Source organism: Lepidochelys olivacea, assembly GCF_965140295.1.
Source record: "Lepidochelys olivacea isolate rLepOli2 genome assembly, chromosome: 1".
Taxonomy (NCBI): Eukaryota; Metazoa; Chordata; order Testudines; family Cheloniidae; genus Lepidochelys; species Lepidochelys olivacea.
This window is the reverse complement of record NC_140411.1, coordinates 222659210-222677738: the sequence shown is the minus strand read 5'-3', so window position 1 is coordinate 222677738 and position 18529 is coordinate 222659210. Positions and strand designations below refer to the sequence as shown.

Sequence of the window (18529 nt, the reverse complement as noted above, 5' to 3'; positions counted from 1 at the left end):
TGTAAGTTTCCCCACAGCTGCTGCTTATTTTATTACTCCCAAGTCAGCCATGTGCACCCGCTCAAGTGTGAAGGATGATTTGTGTTCGTTATTCCTTACCTCCCAGGGCAATAGGATTTGTCAAACCCATAGACAGTGATCTTCATGTCAATGTGACAGACGCTTGGAAATTTACCACAGGCTCATTCTGAGTTTTGAATCTCTATTTGAAATGTGAACTCCAAATGTATAAAAGACCAGAGTGGAGGGGGGAAAAAGAAATAAAAACAGAAGATCAGTCCTTGAAAACAGGGGAACTAGCAGAATGTTGAGTCAGTGCAGTAAGTAGAAACTAGAACAAAAAGTGTCAAACAATGTTGCATCTCTGAATCACAAGTGGTCCCAGAACTATGGAGGATAGAGATGATAAAGATTTTCTAGTCTGTCTAATCCAATCTATCCAGAAATTTTTGTGGCACTCATCACCATAGTATCTAAGAATCTACTAGAGGTCTGTCTACACTGCATTTTCAAACCCACTTCAGCGAATCAGAGCCTGGGTCTATAGACTTGGGTTCACATTACGGCACTAAAAATACCTGTGTAGACATTTGAGCTTGTGCTGGAGCTCAGGCTCTGAAGCCAGGGAGGGGGCAGTGTAGATGTACCCTTGATCATTTTGTCCATATACTGCCCAATGAAGAGTTGTTCCCAGCAATATATGTTCTAGTACTTTATCCAGTTGAGTTTCAGATCCCCAAACAGGCTTCCATCACTTCTTTGAGGAGGTTATGGAGCTGCCTAAAAAGAGCTTATTTTTCCTGATAGTCGTCATATATTTTCCTTTACTAAAAATTTAACTTGCACCCATTTGTGTCTTAAAACAAATAAAAGGAACTGTTTTTGAACTTGTGAGCTCTTACTTTCATGTTGTAAATAAATTGACTAATTCGTCTACTGGAGAACAATTCTTTATACTATTAGAGGAGACCTGGTATCCTAAAGGTATCCTAAATGAGCCAGATCCATGGAGGGTCTGACTTAGTTTCCAGTCCCACAAAGAGCCATGATGTCATTTGCTCCTCTAGCTGGGCCATTAGTTGTGGGAAAATGTATTTGTGAAAATTGTTGAGAATTCTGAAGCATATTTCAGATCTGCTATTTTCACCCCGTTTTCTTTGTAATTTCAGACCCCACAGCCAGAATCCACTGAATAAATTCTGAATGAATAAATAAATAAATAAGTAGCTAAATAAAGAAACTGAATAAATCCTGGGCAAAAGCAGCTTATTAACTTATTTTTATTTGTATATTTGAATTTATAACAAAGATAAAAAGCATCTGTCACATGCCTTTGGTGCTTCTGACATATATTTAACAAACAGAAGCAATGCAAAATAACATATTCAGCCGCACGACTTCACACACAATCAAAATTACACTACTAAAGATTCAGTCTTCCATTGTGATGTACGTGGGCAAATCTCTGTGCCCGCAGGAAGCCCCATTACCTTCAGAGTTCTGTCCACATGAATCACGCTGCAGGGCCAAGGCCTAAAATATTTATAGTAAAAGACATAATAAAAGTTATTCAAAAAGGGAACAGAAGCCATGTTTAAGTGACCAGTCATGGAGGTTTAATATCGAAAGATCAAATGTATAGTCTGTTTGCAAACTGTTTGCAGAATCTACAGGCTAAAATTTGTTCAGGTAAACTCTTCATCAGGCTGTTTTGAATTTCTGAGTTAAATACTAGAGCTAGAGGAAAATTTCCTGTTGAAAGATTTTTACCAGATATATATTTTTTTTGGCAAAACAGAAATTCTTATGAAAAAAAATTCGTATGTTCATTGAACACTTTTGTTGAAAACCAAAAATGTTTTGGTTTCAAACTGAAAATTTTCAATGGAAACCTAAAAATCTGCAAAGAAAAATTATGACAAAAACAGTAGCAAAATGTGTTTTAATTGAAATGTTTCATGAGAACAAAATATTTCCCAAACAACTCTGTTAAATACATATGTTTGTGAAGATCTGTCAACTTTGCACTCGGATCTTCCCCATTCATTATTCCAGGTGGCTCATGCTTTCAGGTACAGCGATTGGGCTGTCCATGAAAAGAGGCTGATATTGACATTGGTTGGGCTAACTGTGGCGGGGACAGGAGTAATGGGGTCAAGGCTTCCAACATCCATGCAGAGCCTTCCTAAAAAGCAGCCAATCACTTTACAGATGTAAAACCAGAGTGAAAAGTGGCACTGAGCTTATTTAATATTTTAGTCCTCATCTCAAATTCAGGTCATCATGTTGCCAGCTCAGTATTGAAAGTAGAACTGCTCTATGCCCTATGGTACTCCATGCTTTTCAAACCCAGAGATGGAGAAATAAAGATCATTGCTTTCTTTCAGTGAGCCAGATGCTCCAGTGTTTTATACAGTGTGGTGGTTGGTTATTTTACTTTCAAGGAAAGTAGTGGCCAAATCACCAGTGAAATGATCAGCTAATACATTTTTCTGCTCTGTATGCAATTGTCTGCAAACTGAGGAGATTGGCTATAACAACTCCGAATAGCTCTCCACCTTTGTTTGAGTGTAAACCCAGTAAGATGGCTGAATATATTAAAAAATGTTTCTGATTCACCCTTAATTGCGAATTCCCTCCTTTTTGTTGACTGTTCTGATTAACAACCATGGTGCTGCTAGAACAGTTCTTTCTTACATTTTCTTATTTCATAATAGTTGTAAATCAGAGCAAGGTCATTTTTTAAAAACTCCCGCAGTTATATAATGAGTGTTTTGTTTTTTTAAAAAATGGAGATGATAGAGTGATTCTTAAAGGTTTATTTCACCTGGGATTGACATTGGGTTTCTTCCCAAGACCTGCCCTATCCCACAGTTCTTTGCAGCCACTTGAGAGCTTCCCTCAGAGCTGGTCGCTGTGAAAGCAAAAGAGTTGAGGCAGAAGAGGAGCTGCTCTGAGATTGGGTGGGACATGAGAGGAGAGGGAGAAGAGAGATGTGCTGCTGTTTTTCTTCCCTTTTGCTTTCTCCTACTGCACCATAGTGTCTGAGAGATTTTGCTGCTATTTTTCCCAATCCATAGGGTCCAAGCCAGTGGGCACCTCTTCATAACTAACCTGTGCATCGGGTGCCGTGACTTGGGAAGTCCTGGTATAGTGGACTTTGACAGGTCTTTTACAGCACAGAAAAGGAACAGATGAAATTGATATTATATAAAATAAGAGGAATAGGCAGGTAGAGTGCATTAATTTGCTCTTCCTCAGAACAATAGGGTAATGCAAAGTGCAGCAAATTTTACCTGGATAAAAGAAAATGCTTGTATACAATTAAATGTTGGAACTCACTGGTGCAAGATATTATTGAAAGAAATAGTTTAGGGACCAAAACATGCTCATTTTAATGTTACCTCAGCCTCCCTGTCCATCTTTCCTTGTTTGTCTCATTTATCTGTTAACTCTTGCCCCAATGTGCTTACAATCTAGATATGTGGCAAGACTTATCTCTTTTTTTTATTGCATGATTTATACAGAACCTAGTGCAATTGAGCTCTGATCCTTATTTGGGACCTGCCAGTGTTCCTGCAACACAATAATAGTAATAATAATAATGATGGTAATCCTGCAAAGTGCTAGGCACCATAGACTCTCATTGAATTCAGAGAGAGGCTGCTCAGCACTTCACTGGAGATGCTCATATCCTCTCAGGACTGGGCCCTTAGTAAGGTTCAAAATGGACTAGACACATGAATAAATAATGTCTGCAGTTACTCTAGTTAGTGGGAAAAAATCAATGGCTTCAGTAAACGAATCAGCAGCCGATAATCAGTTAGAAGTCTCCACCTGTAGTGAATAATATTGCACAATTATGAGGGTTTTTCACATTCTTCTGAAACACATAATATTGGCCACTTACCATGGACCGTTTATTCTGTTACAGCAATTCCTGTGTCCTTATAGTTTTGTTTAAACTGCACTATACAAGAAGAAATTGTACTATGACACAACGTTAACGTTAAGTGTCTCTTGCAAATATATCATCATCAAACTTCTCATTGTCTTATGTGGCTTTCTAATATAACTACAATCACTACCTTGTTCTTCTCTTCTAGGGATATACATATGTCAGCCAGGAAGGGGAGTGTTGTGGAAAATGTCAGAAGACTATGTGTGAAGAGCAGAACTCATGGTCTCGAGGGGATGTAGATGTTCGTTTGCATGAGGTAAGGTCAAGAGTTCCATGCTGCTAACAATGTGCTCAGTCCTCCTCGTTTAGGAGATGGGACTAAAACGTTTTTCTCTTCTGGAGAAGGGAAAATGTGCAGGTTGCTTATTGTGAACACAGATCAGCTGGTTGTCATGTCCATGTTTAGTTTATTAGGAGTAGTAATACCAGTTCACATCTTCAAATGTATGTTACAAATTTAAAGTAAACCTTACAATGCTTCTGTGCGTGAGATATTATTATGCCCAGCTGAGGCATAGAGCGACTAAGGCTCCTTGTACGCTATGAGCAAGGGGGTGTGGTTCCCAACTTGCCTACACGTACTCTCTCCACAGGCAGCAGCACTGGGGCTCCGTGCTGAGTACGTACCCACAGGGTGAAGCTGGATTTGTACTCCGCATGGCTATCCTGTGCCTCTGAAGCTGCTCCCTGTAACTACTATTCATTCTTGGGCTGGCTGTCATCGAGTTAGAGCGAGTAGGTGCACAGGAGCTGAGAATCACATCTCTACCTTGTAGCATAGACATAGCCCCGGGTGACTTGCCCACAATCAAACAGCAAGTCAGTAGAAGAGGAGGGACTCTTCCAGTACCGTGCTCCAAAGTCTCTTAATCTTAATGTTTTAGGCTCTGTTAACCTGAGCCGGTAGTAATACACTTGGTTCAGACGCTACAGTCATACATTGTATGACAAGAAAGGAGCATCACGATCATCTAGTCCAACCTCCTACAGAACACAGACCATAGAACATGACATATTAATTCCTGCATTAAGCCCATAGCTTCTGTTTGAGCTAGCGCATATCTTTTAGAAAGACCTCCCACATATTAGTGACACTAAAAAAAAAGGAACAGGAAGACATTAAACCTTCCTGAATATAGGATAACCTATCCAAATAATTTAGTCAGGAAAATATTTGCATTTTCCCCCTTGCCTTAAAAATAGTTTATTGCTTGGATGTGAACCAATAAGCCCTGATTCAGTAAAAAAATTAAGCATGTGTAAAAATCTAATTAAAACCGATGAGACTTAAACCCATGCTCAGAGCTGGGCAACATTTTTTAAAACAAATCATTTATTCACTGCAAAATGCAGTTTTGGGTTGAGCAAAACTATTTGCAAATTTGCCACACATTGGCAAAATGAAAAAATGGCAGGCCTAAAGTCACCAGCAGACTTAGATGCCATTCACAAAAGAGGAGGAGGTATCCCCTTTATAAAACTGTGGCTAGAGCACTCAGCTGGGATGCAGGAGGCCACCACTTCAAATCTCTGCTCTGCATGATATGGGTAGGGATTTGAACTTGGGTTTCCCCCATTACAGGTAAGGGTCCTGACCACATGGCTATGGGATATTGTGGTGTGGGTCTCTCTCAGTTGTCCTGTTGAAGCTGTTCCACTTCGTATAAATAATTAAGTATTCATTGGAACAGGGACTGGAACCCAATTCTTCCCCCTCCCAGATGAGTCCCCTGACCACAGAGCTGTAGGGGGGCACACCTCCATCATCTCTGGTGGTTTTGTGAATGGCATTTCCGAATTTTCTTTGCTTTTAATAAAAAAAACAGTTTAAAATTGCCCAAATTAAAATGAAACATTTCATTTTGGGTCAAAATTATTGATTTGTTTAGCCAATAAAACTGATTCTGGGGGGAGTGTCAATTCAAAACTCTTTAAAAAAAAATTTTTGGTTTGTGCAGTAAACCAAAAAGTCGATTATTTGGACAGTTCTATCCATGCTTAACTTTAAACATATGTTCTGGTGCTTTGCTAAATTGAGTCCCTTATGATTCTCCCCCAAACATTCTAATTCAAAATATTTTGGCTTTTTTTTTGCCTTTAAAAATGTAAATAGTCCTTGTTGCTTCTGAAATTTGACACAACACTGAGACAGCACACATGGTTCTATGTTCCTGAAGTCATAGCACTTTGTTATAAAACATGCAGCCCCATAGCCTCAACATTCCTGCAGTATGAGTGCTGTTGAATAACAATGAGCTGCTATAAAAACACACGCTCCCTTCTTGCAGATCAGGTGGAATTTAATGGCATCAGAGAGTTAAACTGCTAATGTCTGCTGTTGGTAAACATGGGCATCGAATGATGTAAACTGAGTTTTTCTTAGCCTTTGAAAGTCAACCAGTCATACTGAAAAGAAGTGATTTTTTTTTTATAGCTCTCAGTCAGTTCTGGCTGTAAACACCCACATCCACTGTTCAATATTTGAAAACTCGAAAGGACCATCTCTCTGTCCTTTGTGTGTATATAAGATTAGAACTTTACTATGGATGGCTCAAGAGACCGGTACGAGGATACTGACCACCGTGAACACTTATTCATCTGTAGGTTGTCAGCTCAATCTATCTGAGGTTAGACGTGACGTAAAGATATTACCATGTGAAGTCTGTGCACTTGGCTGTTTGAACTGAGTAGCTGGTGTCACTGTGCTTCAAGCAGGACATCACATTTATATATTCATTGGCACACTCAGTGATGCCAGGAATTGAATGGGGATGGAGATAGAGCTGTGCAAATAACAGATTTTTCGGTTTGCAGGCAATTCCAAAAAACTGAAAAATAAATCCGTTTTGAGTTGAATTGAAAACTAATGGTTTTTAAAAAAATTTCAGTGAATTAAAAAGTTGAAAAAAAAACATTTCAGGTTGAACACGACATTTCAATTCAATTTCAAGCATTTTTTAACATTTTTTTTAAAATGCATGAAATTTCAAAACGAAGGCCCATTTTGAACTGAAAAATCAAAATGTTTTATTTTGAAAATGTGAAAACAAAACTGCTTTTGACAAACAATGCAGATCTTTTGACAGCTCTAGGTGGAGAGTGAATTCTCTCTCTCCCCACTAAAAAGAGTCTGAGTTGAAGCACATTTCTGGGGGATAATAAGAAGAAGCCAGTACTGTGGTTGCCCCTGCTGCACTTGTCTGCTCAGAATAACATTTTATTTTCAGGTTTCAGAGTAGCAGCCGTGTTAGTCTGTATTCGCAAAAAGAACAGGAGGACTTGTGGCACCTTAGAGACGAACACGTTTATTTGAGCATAAGCTTTTGTGAGCTACAGCTCATGAATGCATCCGATGAAGTGAGCTGTAGCTCACGAACGCTTACGCTCTAATAAATGTGTTCATCTCTAAGGTGCCACAAGTCCTCCTGTTCTTTTTATTTTCAGCACCACATTGAGTAGAATTTCTTTGTGACTGTTCCAGAGAGTTCAACAGTAAATGAATAGCTGGAAAAAATGTAATAAATAATAAAGGAAAAAGCCCAGACCGCATTTACATGTGCAGCAGACATCCCACTAGTCTTCAAAGCAAGGTGGATACCGGTTTTCTTTTTCCCTTCATTTACGTATTTCTTCAGCCTAATCATTTTGTTCTGCTCTTAACCCTGCGAGCCCTTGGCAAGCCTCTGCCTGCCCTAGTAGCATTAAATTGCCGAATCCTGTGCAGTGGCTGGGGATCAAAACAGTAGGGAAGGAAAATGGTAAGTTAAAGATATTAGAATGCTAGACCTTCCGTTCCTCCTGCTTCTCCTCCCCAGTTTATAACAAATTTGCTAAACCGCTTCCACAGTTACCCGTATGGCTGTCTACAGCTATTCGGTGCGAATTCTTCATTGCATTTTTTTTCAGAGAAAATCAGCTTCTTTCCTTAATACTACTATTACTCATAATTAATCAATAATAAATAACGCAACAGCGCAAAGTCTTCACCTCTCACATTTTAACTGAGGGCAGTCCTATGTACCAACATCATTCTCTGCTTTACATATCAAGCTGTCAAAGAAACATGCTGTCATCTTCCACTGCATCTAATATCTTTTACCATCCTAGATAAAACATAGAATCCATATCTACTGAGGTGTGTAACTGTGTTTCTTTCCACCCATTAACACTGAAATAACTCATCAGGTGACAGAAAAAAGAGGACTGACTTTCCCAGTGTCTCCTACATTGAAGGTTGATGGTGGTCTTAGTATTAGACAATGAGAGCCCAATTGCATTTACACTAAGGCCCCTTGACAACACTCTGGCAGTAAGTTACATGTACACCCACTCTAAAGACCCTTTATGCTGCCAGATTTGTGTAAATGACTGTGAATATTTATCAGCCTTTTTTTCTAATGAATATTTCTAATTTGGACATATTTTGCGATGAGTTCTACCTTTATCTTCTATCTGCTAGAACCAAGGTGATTTTTCTCAGCCAAAAAGCCACAAACTAAAATAGCTTATGGTCTTTAAGCTGTAATTATGAGGAATGATTTATTATGTATTTATTTTAATTTGATTTTTATTTAAATGTACCACATCATGTGTCTCATAGTGAACGGGGAAACATCATTTAAAAAAAAAATCTTGCAAGGGGCTTGGCTCTTCCTCATCTCTCATTAAGAACGACTCCCATTTCTAAAGCTAGACACGTGCTTCAGTACCGTGCTGAATCAAAGCCAATGTCACTGGGAGTTAGTCACTGGCAGTCTTACAGGACTGAGCCCTTTAGATCTTTCCCAAGAAGACAAAAGAAAGAAAGACGTTCCCAGAATATCTGTATTCAGAGAACATGTTCAATGGCTTTCAGAATCCCAGGCGCTCACACATCTCTAAGGTGCCACAAGTACTCCTTTTCTTTTTGCGAATACAGACTAACACGGCTGTTACTCTGAAACCTGACATTGCTGTCAGTCGTTTGCTTTCTTTGCTTGTTCATGGCACAGATGGGAAGCCAATTTCATCTTCAGTTCCCTTCCCAAGGTTCTGAAATGATTCTTAATTGTAGTCAATCTTCCTTCACTGTCGGTGTTTGGGCCACTGTGGATGACAGTTACAGTGGGAAGTCCCAGTTCTATCTGGCACGTTTAAGTATTAGAGCTTTAATAGTATTCCACATTTGTATAGTGCTTTAGCTCTTGAAAGCATTGTATAAACATTAACAATGTTAGATTTCAGTGAGCCCCAGAATCCCATGGTTCGTGCTTTCACTAGGCAAATGTGGGATTGCACAGAACCGAGACTTTGGCCTGGCCTCTGTCAGCACCTCCTCCCATCATGCAACTATAACCCCTTTTTTCTGGCCTGCTGTGGCATCCCTCCGTAGCAGTATGATCTTGAGGGTCCCACTCTTTCTCACCCAGTGGCGAGCACCACCATCTGTATCTAGCAACAAGGACCTGACCCCTTTCTCCATTCACTAATCCTTTCTGTCCAAAGTCTGCCTCTGTCTCTGTAAATCTGAATTCCCAGACAAATCTGCCATAGTTACTCTGAATCCAGAGCAGCCACCAAGAGCAATTTTTAAGTTAAATCTAGTAAATGGTCCCCCTGCACACATTTTTCATGCAGTTAAATTTCTCCTAAATCTGTCGCTGTCACCCCTAAATTCTCTAATCTATTCAGCAGTCTATTCCATGACCTCACAGTCCACACCAAGATTTAGGGAGACTTGTGTGGTGACAGGAGGCTACCATGGGCTTTACGAAAATGCTGAGAGTTAAAGCACAGGGAGTAACTGCTTGGGTCTGTGTCCAACAGCTTAAATAGATGGTCACTTTGGGTTTGTTATGGCACCCCCTCCTCTATCCACTGCACAAACACTACCAACTCCTCCTAACCCTTTTGCAATCTCCCATGCTTAGGTCGGCACAGAGTGGCGATCCCCCTTCAGCCCTTGCATTATCAACAAGTGTGTCCGAGTGAACGATGAAGTTTTTGTTGAGAAAAGGAATGTGTCATGTTCTCACATGGATACACCCACCTGCCATTTAGGATATGAGTTGCGCTGTGACCGAATAACAAATTGCTGTCCCTCCTGCCAGTGCGGTAAGTTTCACAACTGCTAACGGCATCATCAGAGTTCGTGTTCTGTGGCTTACTCACTGATTTTGTACATCTCATTAGGAACTTACAAAAATGCATGTTAGGGAAATGAATTTAATTTGAAGTTGTCCTGTAATATTGTGAATACAAACTGCAGCACCTTCCAGACAGTAGCAAACAGCCCTGGCTTTAGTTGAAGAAGAAATTCAAATTTGATTAGTTACAGTGACCATGTTATTACTTCCTCTTTCCAAGTCACTCTCATTGTCTCCTTGTCATCTGCCTCTTAACCTGGCTTACGGAAATACTGGTGCAAGAAGCTGTGAGGATAGGAGTGGGGGAGAGCAGTGAGAGTGGGGAGAAAAAGGAGAAGAGTCTACCACTGATAGAGCAACTATCAGGCGATCTTCTCTAAGTGGGAAGCCTGAACTGTAGGTGACTTCATGTTACATATTTGAAAATAGGTAGCTAAGGAAGATTCAGAAGGGGAATTCAGGACAGCACTGCCAAAATTAGGACCTCTGGCAGGTATCATGCATGGGTAGGCCAAATCTTGCCGTCTTCATGCAGGGACAACTCCCATCAACATCAGTGGAAATTGTACAAGGCATGGAGGATCAGGGCTATAATATATAAAACCTATTGTAGTGCCATAGGTAACACTAATAAGTATATGTTTTCTTTTCCAGAACCTGTGAATGGTTGTGTTCTGAATGGCACTGTTGTCGGGGTAAGATAATATTCTTATGTCAAATGCCTCTAAGATATTTAAATCTTTTAATGAGAATTTGTAGAGTATGATTTAGCTATTATGTAGTGGGACAAAGTTCCTTCTCTACCTTGGTGGGTCCTGCGCTTATTGGCAGATTTTGCTTCCCTCAGAGAGTCACGGCAGCCCTCAGTTTGGCCACTTTCATGGCTTAAATCTGCCATTCACTCAGATAACCTCATCACTGGCCAGCATGGGGAAAAAAGAGTAAGAACAATCCCCGCAGTTTCTGCTGATCCACCATGTGGGTCGGGGACCAGCTCAGAGACCTTTACTTCTGGTGGAAGCTCCTGTGTTGGGTCAGGATTTGGGGGGAACCCGGGCCTGCCCTCTACCCCGGGTTCCAGCCCAGGGCCCTGTGGATTGCAGCTGTCTAGAGTGCCTTCTGGAACAGCTGTGAGACAGCTACAACCCCCTGGGCTACTTCCCCATGGCCTCCTCCCAACACCTTCTTTGTCCTCACCACAGGACCTTCCTCCTCGTGTCTGTTAACGCTTGTACTCCTCAGTCCTCCTGCAGCATGTCCTCTCACTCCCATATTTGTGAGAAATATGCTGATAGATGATCCTTGCTCATTCCAGAGAAAGGAGAAACTTCCCTCGCCCCACCCAGAGATTGAAGCAGATTCAAACAGGAAGGAAAGCACTCCTCACAGCATCTGAGGGGAGGGGGGAACTCTCCTTTGCTTTTAGTGCTTCTCACTACTTGACCCCATCTCACCCTCAAGATCCGTGACACAATGCCTTGAGAGAAAATTCCTTCTTGACCTCCTCACATCTAGTGGCTGTTTTAACCCTATGCATGATGGTGAGAATGATCAGAGTTAAGCATCTGAGCTCATGTATACCCAAAGCTATCTTTGGCGAGTCTTCGCAGTTGTCCATTGTTTTCTTAAATCCATATTCTGGCAGTATGTCTAGTAACAGAGAATTCCAAATATGCTGATTGCCCTTGAGGGGAACAAGCCCCTCCATGCATTTAACCTAAACTTTAATCTCTAGATTCCAGGAGTATCCATAAATTTTCCTCTTGCTGCTTATTTAAAATATAACTGTCCCCAAATCTCTGTGGTACCTACACACTGCAATAAGAACCCTTTTCGGTCTCTTGTTTTTTCACGTAACGTATGCATAAACTTATCATCTGACCAGAACTACAGCCCTGTCATCATAACATTCCTTCCTTCTGCGTAAGAGATTTCCTTCCCAGGAGAATGAAATCCACAGAGGAACAGAAAATTTCTGTCAGCACATTGTGGGATGAGTTTTTAAGTTGTAATATGCTTCCTTTCTTTGATTCCTATTTACCTTCTCTAGAATATATGCATCCCTATCGGGATTTAGAGTGTCCAAACCTGGCTGCAGTACTCCATGCAGACCCTAATCATGGCCTTAGGTCATGTGATATAACAATTACATTCTCTTGCATTCTAGGATGCCTACTGGCCTTCTGTGCTGCAACTAAACAATGCATTTACACCTGCATGTTGTTGCTAGCCTGAACCTGAAGTCCCTTGCATGAGTGACTCATCTTAGTTCTTTACCCAGCAACATACAGATTTGTCTTACACTTTTCGATCCAAAATGTATTACTGTTCTATATGAGAATCAGCCATTTATTTAATCAAACGTGGTCTTAATTTGGCTATGTGTGTGGAGGGCTTAGATGACACTGGAGTGTTGAAGTGGCTTTGTGCTGGCCTTTTGCAGAGCTGACAGTGTTACCCTGTATGAGTATTCCCACAACACACTCTAAACTCCCCACGTCCTGTCCCAGCATGCGGAATATAAAAGTTGAGACAGATATTCTGGAGTCACTGGTCTGTGATTGTTCCAAAGTCCTGGTCAGGAATCAAGATGGGGTTTCCCCAGGACATTTATACTTCCTGGATTTCAAAACTTTATGCTGGGAATACAAATAAAATAGGCTTAATGTTTAAAAATAGGCTTCATGTTTCATTTTGTATCAAGGGAAAACTTTCTCCATTAACTCATTCAGTGAATAGGTCCAATTTTGGAATCTTTCACTACAGATCTGTTAGATTATTTTGGCCCTTTGTTTTTCCTTAATCCCTTTACATTTCTGTTTTGTATCTGGTTACCAATATTATACTCCAGTAGGTCTATTGCACTCACTCCACTGTTTTAAATAATGCTGCAGGCTTTAAATGCAGGCTTCCAAGCAGGTGGCTGTATTTACCAAATGGAATTAGCTGTAACACTCATCTGTTTTCCCAGGCTTTTATTGAGTGTCATGTTTGAGAGAGACTAGAGTCGTTTTTATCTTTATGGGGGGTTATTTTGGTTGCATTCGCTGACAGTGGGTTAGCAGATGCTGATGTTTTATTATAAGTTTCTCTAGAGAATATATGATAGGTATATTCTACAAATGGAAAAAAAAAATCAGTTCCTTATTTTACTCAGTTCCCCCACACTGTAAGCTCTGTTTGTTGCCTGAAATGTACTGTCAAGGCCCATTACCATGCTGATCCGAGAAGAAATGTATATACACATTACAGGTGGAGCTTATGTTGCAAACATTGGATCCTGACATAAACTTCCCAAAAGTTTGGGGGCATTAGTATCTGGGGGCGGGGAGGTTGTGTGGTTCCAGTTTGTCTTTAATAAATGTAAGCCCAAATTTCTCCCCCCAAAATAACACTAATTTCAACATAAATTTAACTTCTTGCTATTCTACTGAAAAATGTCATTCCTAGCACGTTGGAATTTCAGAACTTTCATTAGCTCCTATGGAGAATCTACATTTTAGTACATTATTCCCTGTATACTGAACTTTCTAGTGGTTTCCTAATCATAGGAAATATGATGCAAAAACCTAGTGCTGCTGAGGCACTCTGTATAATACATTAGCCATTTACTTTAAGAGGCCTGAGTCAAATATGACTATGGTCATAAATGGCAGAAATTTAAGTATTTTGAAGCAAGTCACTAACATCACACAATGTTGAATAACTGGTGGGGATGGGGCAGCGGGGTGGGTTTCAGCACATAACAGGAAGTAGAGCAAGAATGATGTTGCAATTCAGGATTGACTACTTCTGTAGGGCTATGTATTCTGTTTAGGTTCTTGTACTATGTTCATCACTGTGATATCTGAGCACCTTCCGGAGTAAAGAATAATCAAAAAGGCTAGAGTTTTTCATATGACATTTCCTCTCCGTTCCTACCCCACAAGGAAAAGTGATGGGTGTGGCTTCATGCCTGGATCCACCAAGTGCTATTATCCTCTCCGATTTATGAGCATGAGCATTCACTACAATAGGTTAAAAATAAGAGGGAGGGAAAAAGGTCCTGAGCCAAGCCTACAAGCTTGAGTTGGTAAAATGTTATACATCCATTTGTTTGTACTGAGGGGGATTAGAAGGGGACATGGTATTGGTACTTCCCCCCCCCCCCCACGATAATCTTTAGCCCAGTAGTTAGTTTACTCACCAGGGATGCGGGAAGCCCAGGTTTTAATCCCTCCTCTTGGGCAGGAACTTGAACTCAAGTCTCTCCCTCCCAGGTGGGTGCCCTAACCACTGGGCTAAAGTCATAAGATGGGTGTTACCAAGAATCTAGCCCCAGACTTTTTTTTATGGCTAAAACTATTTGGTGAATTTGTGTCAACTCCACAAATGGGTGGATGGAAACTGCATTTTTCATCTAATAAACTATTCATCTGAAAAATTTCACCCTGCCCTCATCGTAACTTGAACTCCTCTACCTAGCGAGCTTGATGGCACTTTTTTTTTTTTTTAAAAAAAGTGAACTCTTGAGGGTTGGCTGCAGACAAATCAGCTAGTTGGGAACAGCCTCCTCCTGTTGTGTCTGTGTGATGATAGAAACATTGGGTCTCTGAAGCTGGGGACAGAAAGCTTTTGGTTGCTATCCTCTGTCCAGAACAGTATTTCAAGATTTAATGAGTCAGTTTCAAGCTAAGGTGAAGTTGCTTATTCTCTTGAGTTTTAATAGAGGATCACTCAACATTGCAAACTGATTCTAATGTTTCAGGTAGGGGAACATCTGATGTTGGACCAATGTACGAATTGTCAGTGTAGCCTCCAGAGGGGCCTGCCTATGAACTACAAACTGACCTGTAGAAAAACCACCTGTGAACCCTGTCCCAAGGTGAGTGGAAATACTATGATCCCAGAATGCTGTGAATCTCTGCAGTCGTAAGGTCACCTCACCCATTGTATGCACCCCAATCTCAGAGTTTACTGCATCCACTGTCCCCCTTCCCAAAAGTGTTGCCAAGGAAGGGTACAGTATGGTCCTGTATCTTTCTGCATCTGTGTCAGAGGTCAAATCCCACTTATGTTCTAAAGCCCCAGTTCAGGAAAGCATTTAATTTTTCATTGTGCTAAGGTCCACAAGTCTGTTACAATGGGTACTTCAGCCTGCTTGCTGTTTGTGGGCTGAAGTAGACTTTCAGTCACTAGCAGCAGGCAATGCCCATGCCCTGAAGTTCCCTACAGTTTTATCTGCCCCCACAGCAGCTGGCGGCTCAGCTGGACCTCTCTGCTGCAAAGCTTTTCTGAGGAAAATTCCAAACTTTATTTCAAATTCCTGCCTAACAATTCAGTGTCTGTCTAATTCCCAGCTGCTTTCCTGGGCTGTATTTGTCTTTTGGGGAAATTTCCCCCTTAGCTCCATTTCCCCTCTGAGGCTTTTGTGGCAGCTGGTGCCCATACAGGGAGACAGCTAGGCTGAAAAAGTCGCAGGCAAAAGGAAAAGTCCATATCTCCTGTTTTCATGCCCCTTATTGAGTATGTCACTGGGAAGCTTGGCTGGTTCTATGGGCAGAGTGCAGTTCTCCATTTCAACTTAATCCAGCCAGGGTTGCCTCTTCCCCCCTTCCCTAGGAAGGCAAGAAGCCAGCAGGATTGGAATAGTCAGCTTTAGGGGCAAGCAGATCTTCCTCCCTCATCTCCGTGAGGAGAGTGATGCCAGAAGGACAGTACACCAGATGGAAAATTGCACCTGTGTCATTTTATCCCTCTTCCCTCTTGACTGCTGAGCTCAACTGCCTCCTCTCTTTGGACACAGATGGAGGGGCAAGACACAGCATGGACAATGCCAATGCCAGAGGGCGTAGAACAAGTGGGCAGTAACAGGCCTCTTGGCCCATCATTTCTTTCTTTCTGGCCTCCATTTTATAAGTCCAGAAGATTCATCAGTACTCACCAGACCAGATTCAACCTGGTGTCACTACGGAAGAGAAACATGGCTATCTTTCTCGGTGATCAGGGACTTGACCTTTCTAATTGGGGGAGATTTTTACCTGACTGAGTGACCTCCTCACTTTACAAGCCATTCACAGGCAGCCAAGTCTGGGCAGGTACTGTCTCAGCCTCCCCTTGGCGTGAAAAAAATCTCAGACTAACCAAAAATAAACAAACAAATTAGGTACTGTCATCTGACACGCTAAGTGCTTCCTCATGCAGTCGGAAGCAATTCTGACAGGGGTATTGCAATTATGGTCTCCCTGAAAAAGATAGTGGGACACAAATCTGTTCCCCTTAGATACAGCTCCATGGCTTTTGCCCTTGAGATCAGATGTGCAGGCAAATCAGTTCCCAGCTCTCTTGCTGGGAAACTTTATGGAAAGCTGAGACTATTCACAGAGTCATTAGAAAAGTAGATTTACAATTTTGGTTTCTGCTAGACATTTTAGAATGGAATACAGGTCCCAAGGTAAAGTGAAACAGTCCCTGAAATACAACAAAGGAGAATAGCACTTGGCAATTGATAGCTAGAACAAGCGCAGGGTGCTGAGGCAAGATTCATAGTGGCTTCATTTGCCCCAGAGCATTCTGCATGACTCCCATCCTTCCGTACCTGGAGTTTGACCCCTTATTGGTGCCACCTTTTTTCAGTTTGGGAGCAAATGGCTACGTACAACTTGTGTCAAAATATAGTGACTGGACATTGTTCAGAGAGGATACTCTATAGACCTATGCAAGAATCACAGGAACAGCCTTGTCCCATTCCCAATCTCAGGCAGCCCATGGAAATGCCAGGACATGAAACATAGTTTCATTTTACATCAGATCAGAGTGATATAATCCATTCCACATCAAGGGCTGTTCTTTATCCCATTTCGAGCCTCAGAGAGTCCATAATGAACAGAGCAGGGTGACACATCAAAGTAAGTTCTTAAAGGAGCTCTATCTTCACGTTCCCATTTAACCATCACACAGACAATTCTTCCATTTTGCAGATGAATGTCCCCTTTCCCCCTCAATTCCAGACATTACCATTTGATTGTACATGTGCTTCCAGGGACTCTTTCCAGGATCATAGTAGCAATAATATTGGCATTTAGGAAAAAGGAAGTTCACTTTTATCTCTTTCTGGACAATTTTTCTGATCAGGGCTCTGTACAGAGAGAGTGAAACCAGCACATAAACTGAGATGGTTTCTGGAGTATCTTGGATTTGTGATAAAGAGAGACACATATAGTTCCAGGGGAGTGGAGTGTAGGCCTGGGCTGAGGATGAATCCTATTGGGTGCTTTCCTGAATTGGGACCCTGTCTTTCATTCTAATTTCATATTAAAAGCCATTGTCATAAGGAACAAATCACACTTTAGAGTACATGCTCTCAACAAGGAAGGTATCAACCTATGATCAGCCATTGAAATGATGTAAGTAAATGCAGTGCTTTGGGAAGTGCTGCAAACTACAGTAAATTCTATTAATTATTTTATGTTATTTTGTACCATTTTAGGTGCATTTTAAACTCAATTTTTTGCTAGCAGATAAATTGAAAGGTTAGCCCTAAATAATAATAAAGTAGTATTTTTTCTGATGGTTTAATGGTTATTATAGTGCACAACCTGAGAACCTCATTCTGGTCCTTATAGCACTACCCAAATTGAACGACTGTTGCAGGGATCATTACACTTACTATATTTTTAAAGTAGATAAAATGTTTCCTTTTAAAAAATTTGTCTAAACAAACCTATGGAAACATATATGTATCGGCTCACCCCGGAAGTGTGTGTTTGTCTTAAAAAGATTCAGCTCCTCATAAGCAGCTATTGGTTAAGTTTAGCAGCTGGAGAAGTTGTAGTGGGGACTTTTATTGTCTTCATACGTTAACTCAATTCCTTTCTGGTTTTCTCTACCTCTTTCTTGCCCGTAACCTGCCTTCCCTACTATCCACTGCTGATTGATCTCTCTGTCTTCTGCTTCTTTCCCCCCATCCTTCACTTCCTTCCCCCTTCACCACTTCTCTTTGTCCCCCTACTTTATCGGCCAGTTTCTCCATCCTTTGATTCTCTCTCCCCATCCCTCTCCCTGCTATTCTCATCATTTCCTCCTCCTCCAGTCCACTCCTCCATCTCTTTCCTTTACCTTCTCATCCCACCTTTCTCTGTTCCATACTTCAGTCTTCCACTCCGGCCTAATCTCTCCTCCTCCCACCTTCCCTTCTTTTATACTGCCCACCAATCTCCTGACCCTTCTTTTCCTAGTCTAGGTTTCTCATGCATCTTTGCAAGTTGTGTTGGCTTTAGGGAGAAGTCTTGCCTGATGCTGCATGTAAGGTTCATATGGCACACGCAGCATTTTAGTCACTTGTGCTTCATGGCCCTGATCCAGCACCATAATTTTGCCATTGATGTCAGTGGACATAGGATCAATCAGGCCTGCACATATTATGCAATGCAGCATCCATATAGTATACCACACAAGAACAGCA

General features: G+C 41.2%; 1 protein-coding gene across 2 annotated transcripts in view; it reads left to right on the top strand.

The window, feature by feature from the left end:
• The window catches only part of VWF (von Willebrand factor), a 231676-nt gene that overhangs the window by 198642 nt on the left and 14505 nt on the right, over window positions 1-18529 (top strand). For both annotated transcript variants that reach the window (XM_084624575.1, XM_084624574.1), the window contains exons 44-47: window positions 4107-4217; window positions 9871-10054; window positions 10741-10781; window positions 14834-14950. In XM_084624575.1, the coding sequence (XP_084480701.1) occupies window positions 4107-4217; window positions 9871-10054; window positions 10741-10781; window positions 14834-14950 (453 nt within the window). The remainder of the gene's footprint in view (window positions 1-4106; window positions 4218-9870; window positions 10055-10740; window positions 10782-14833; window positions 14951-18529) is intronic.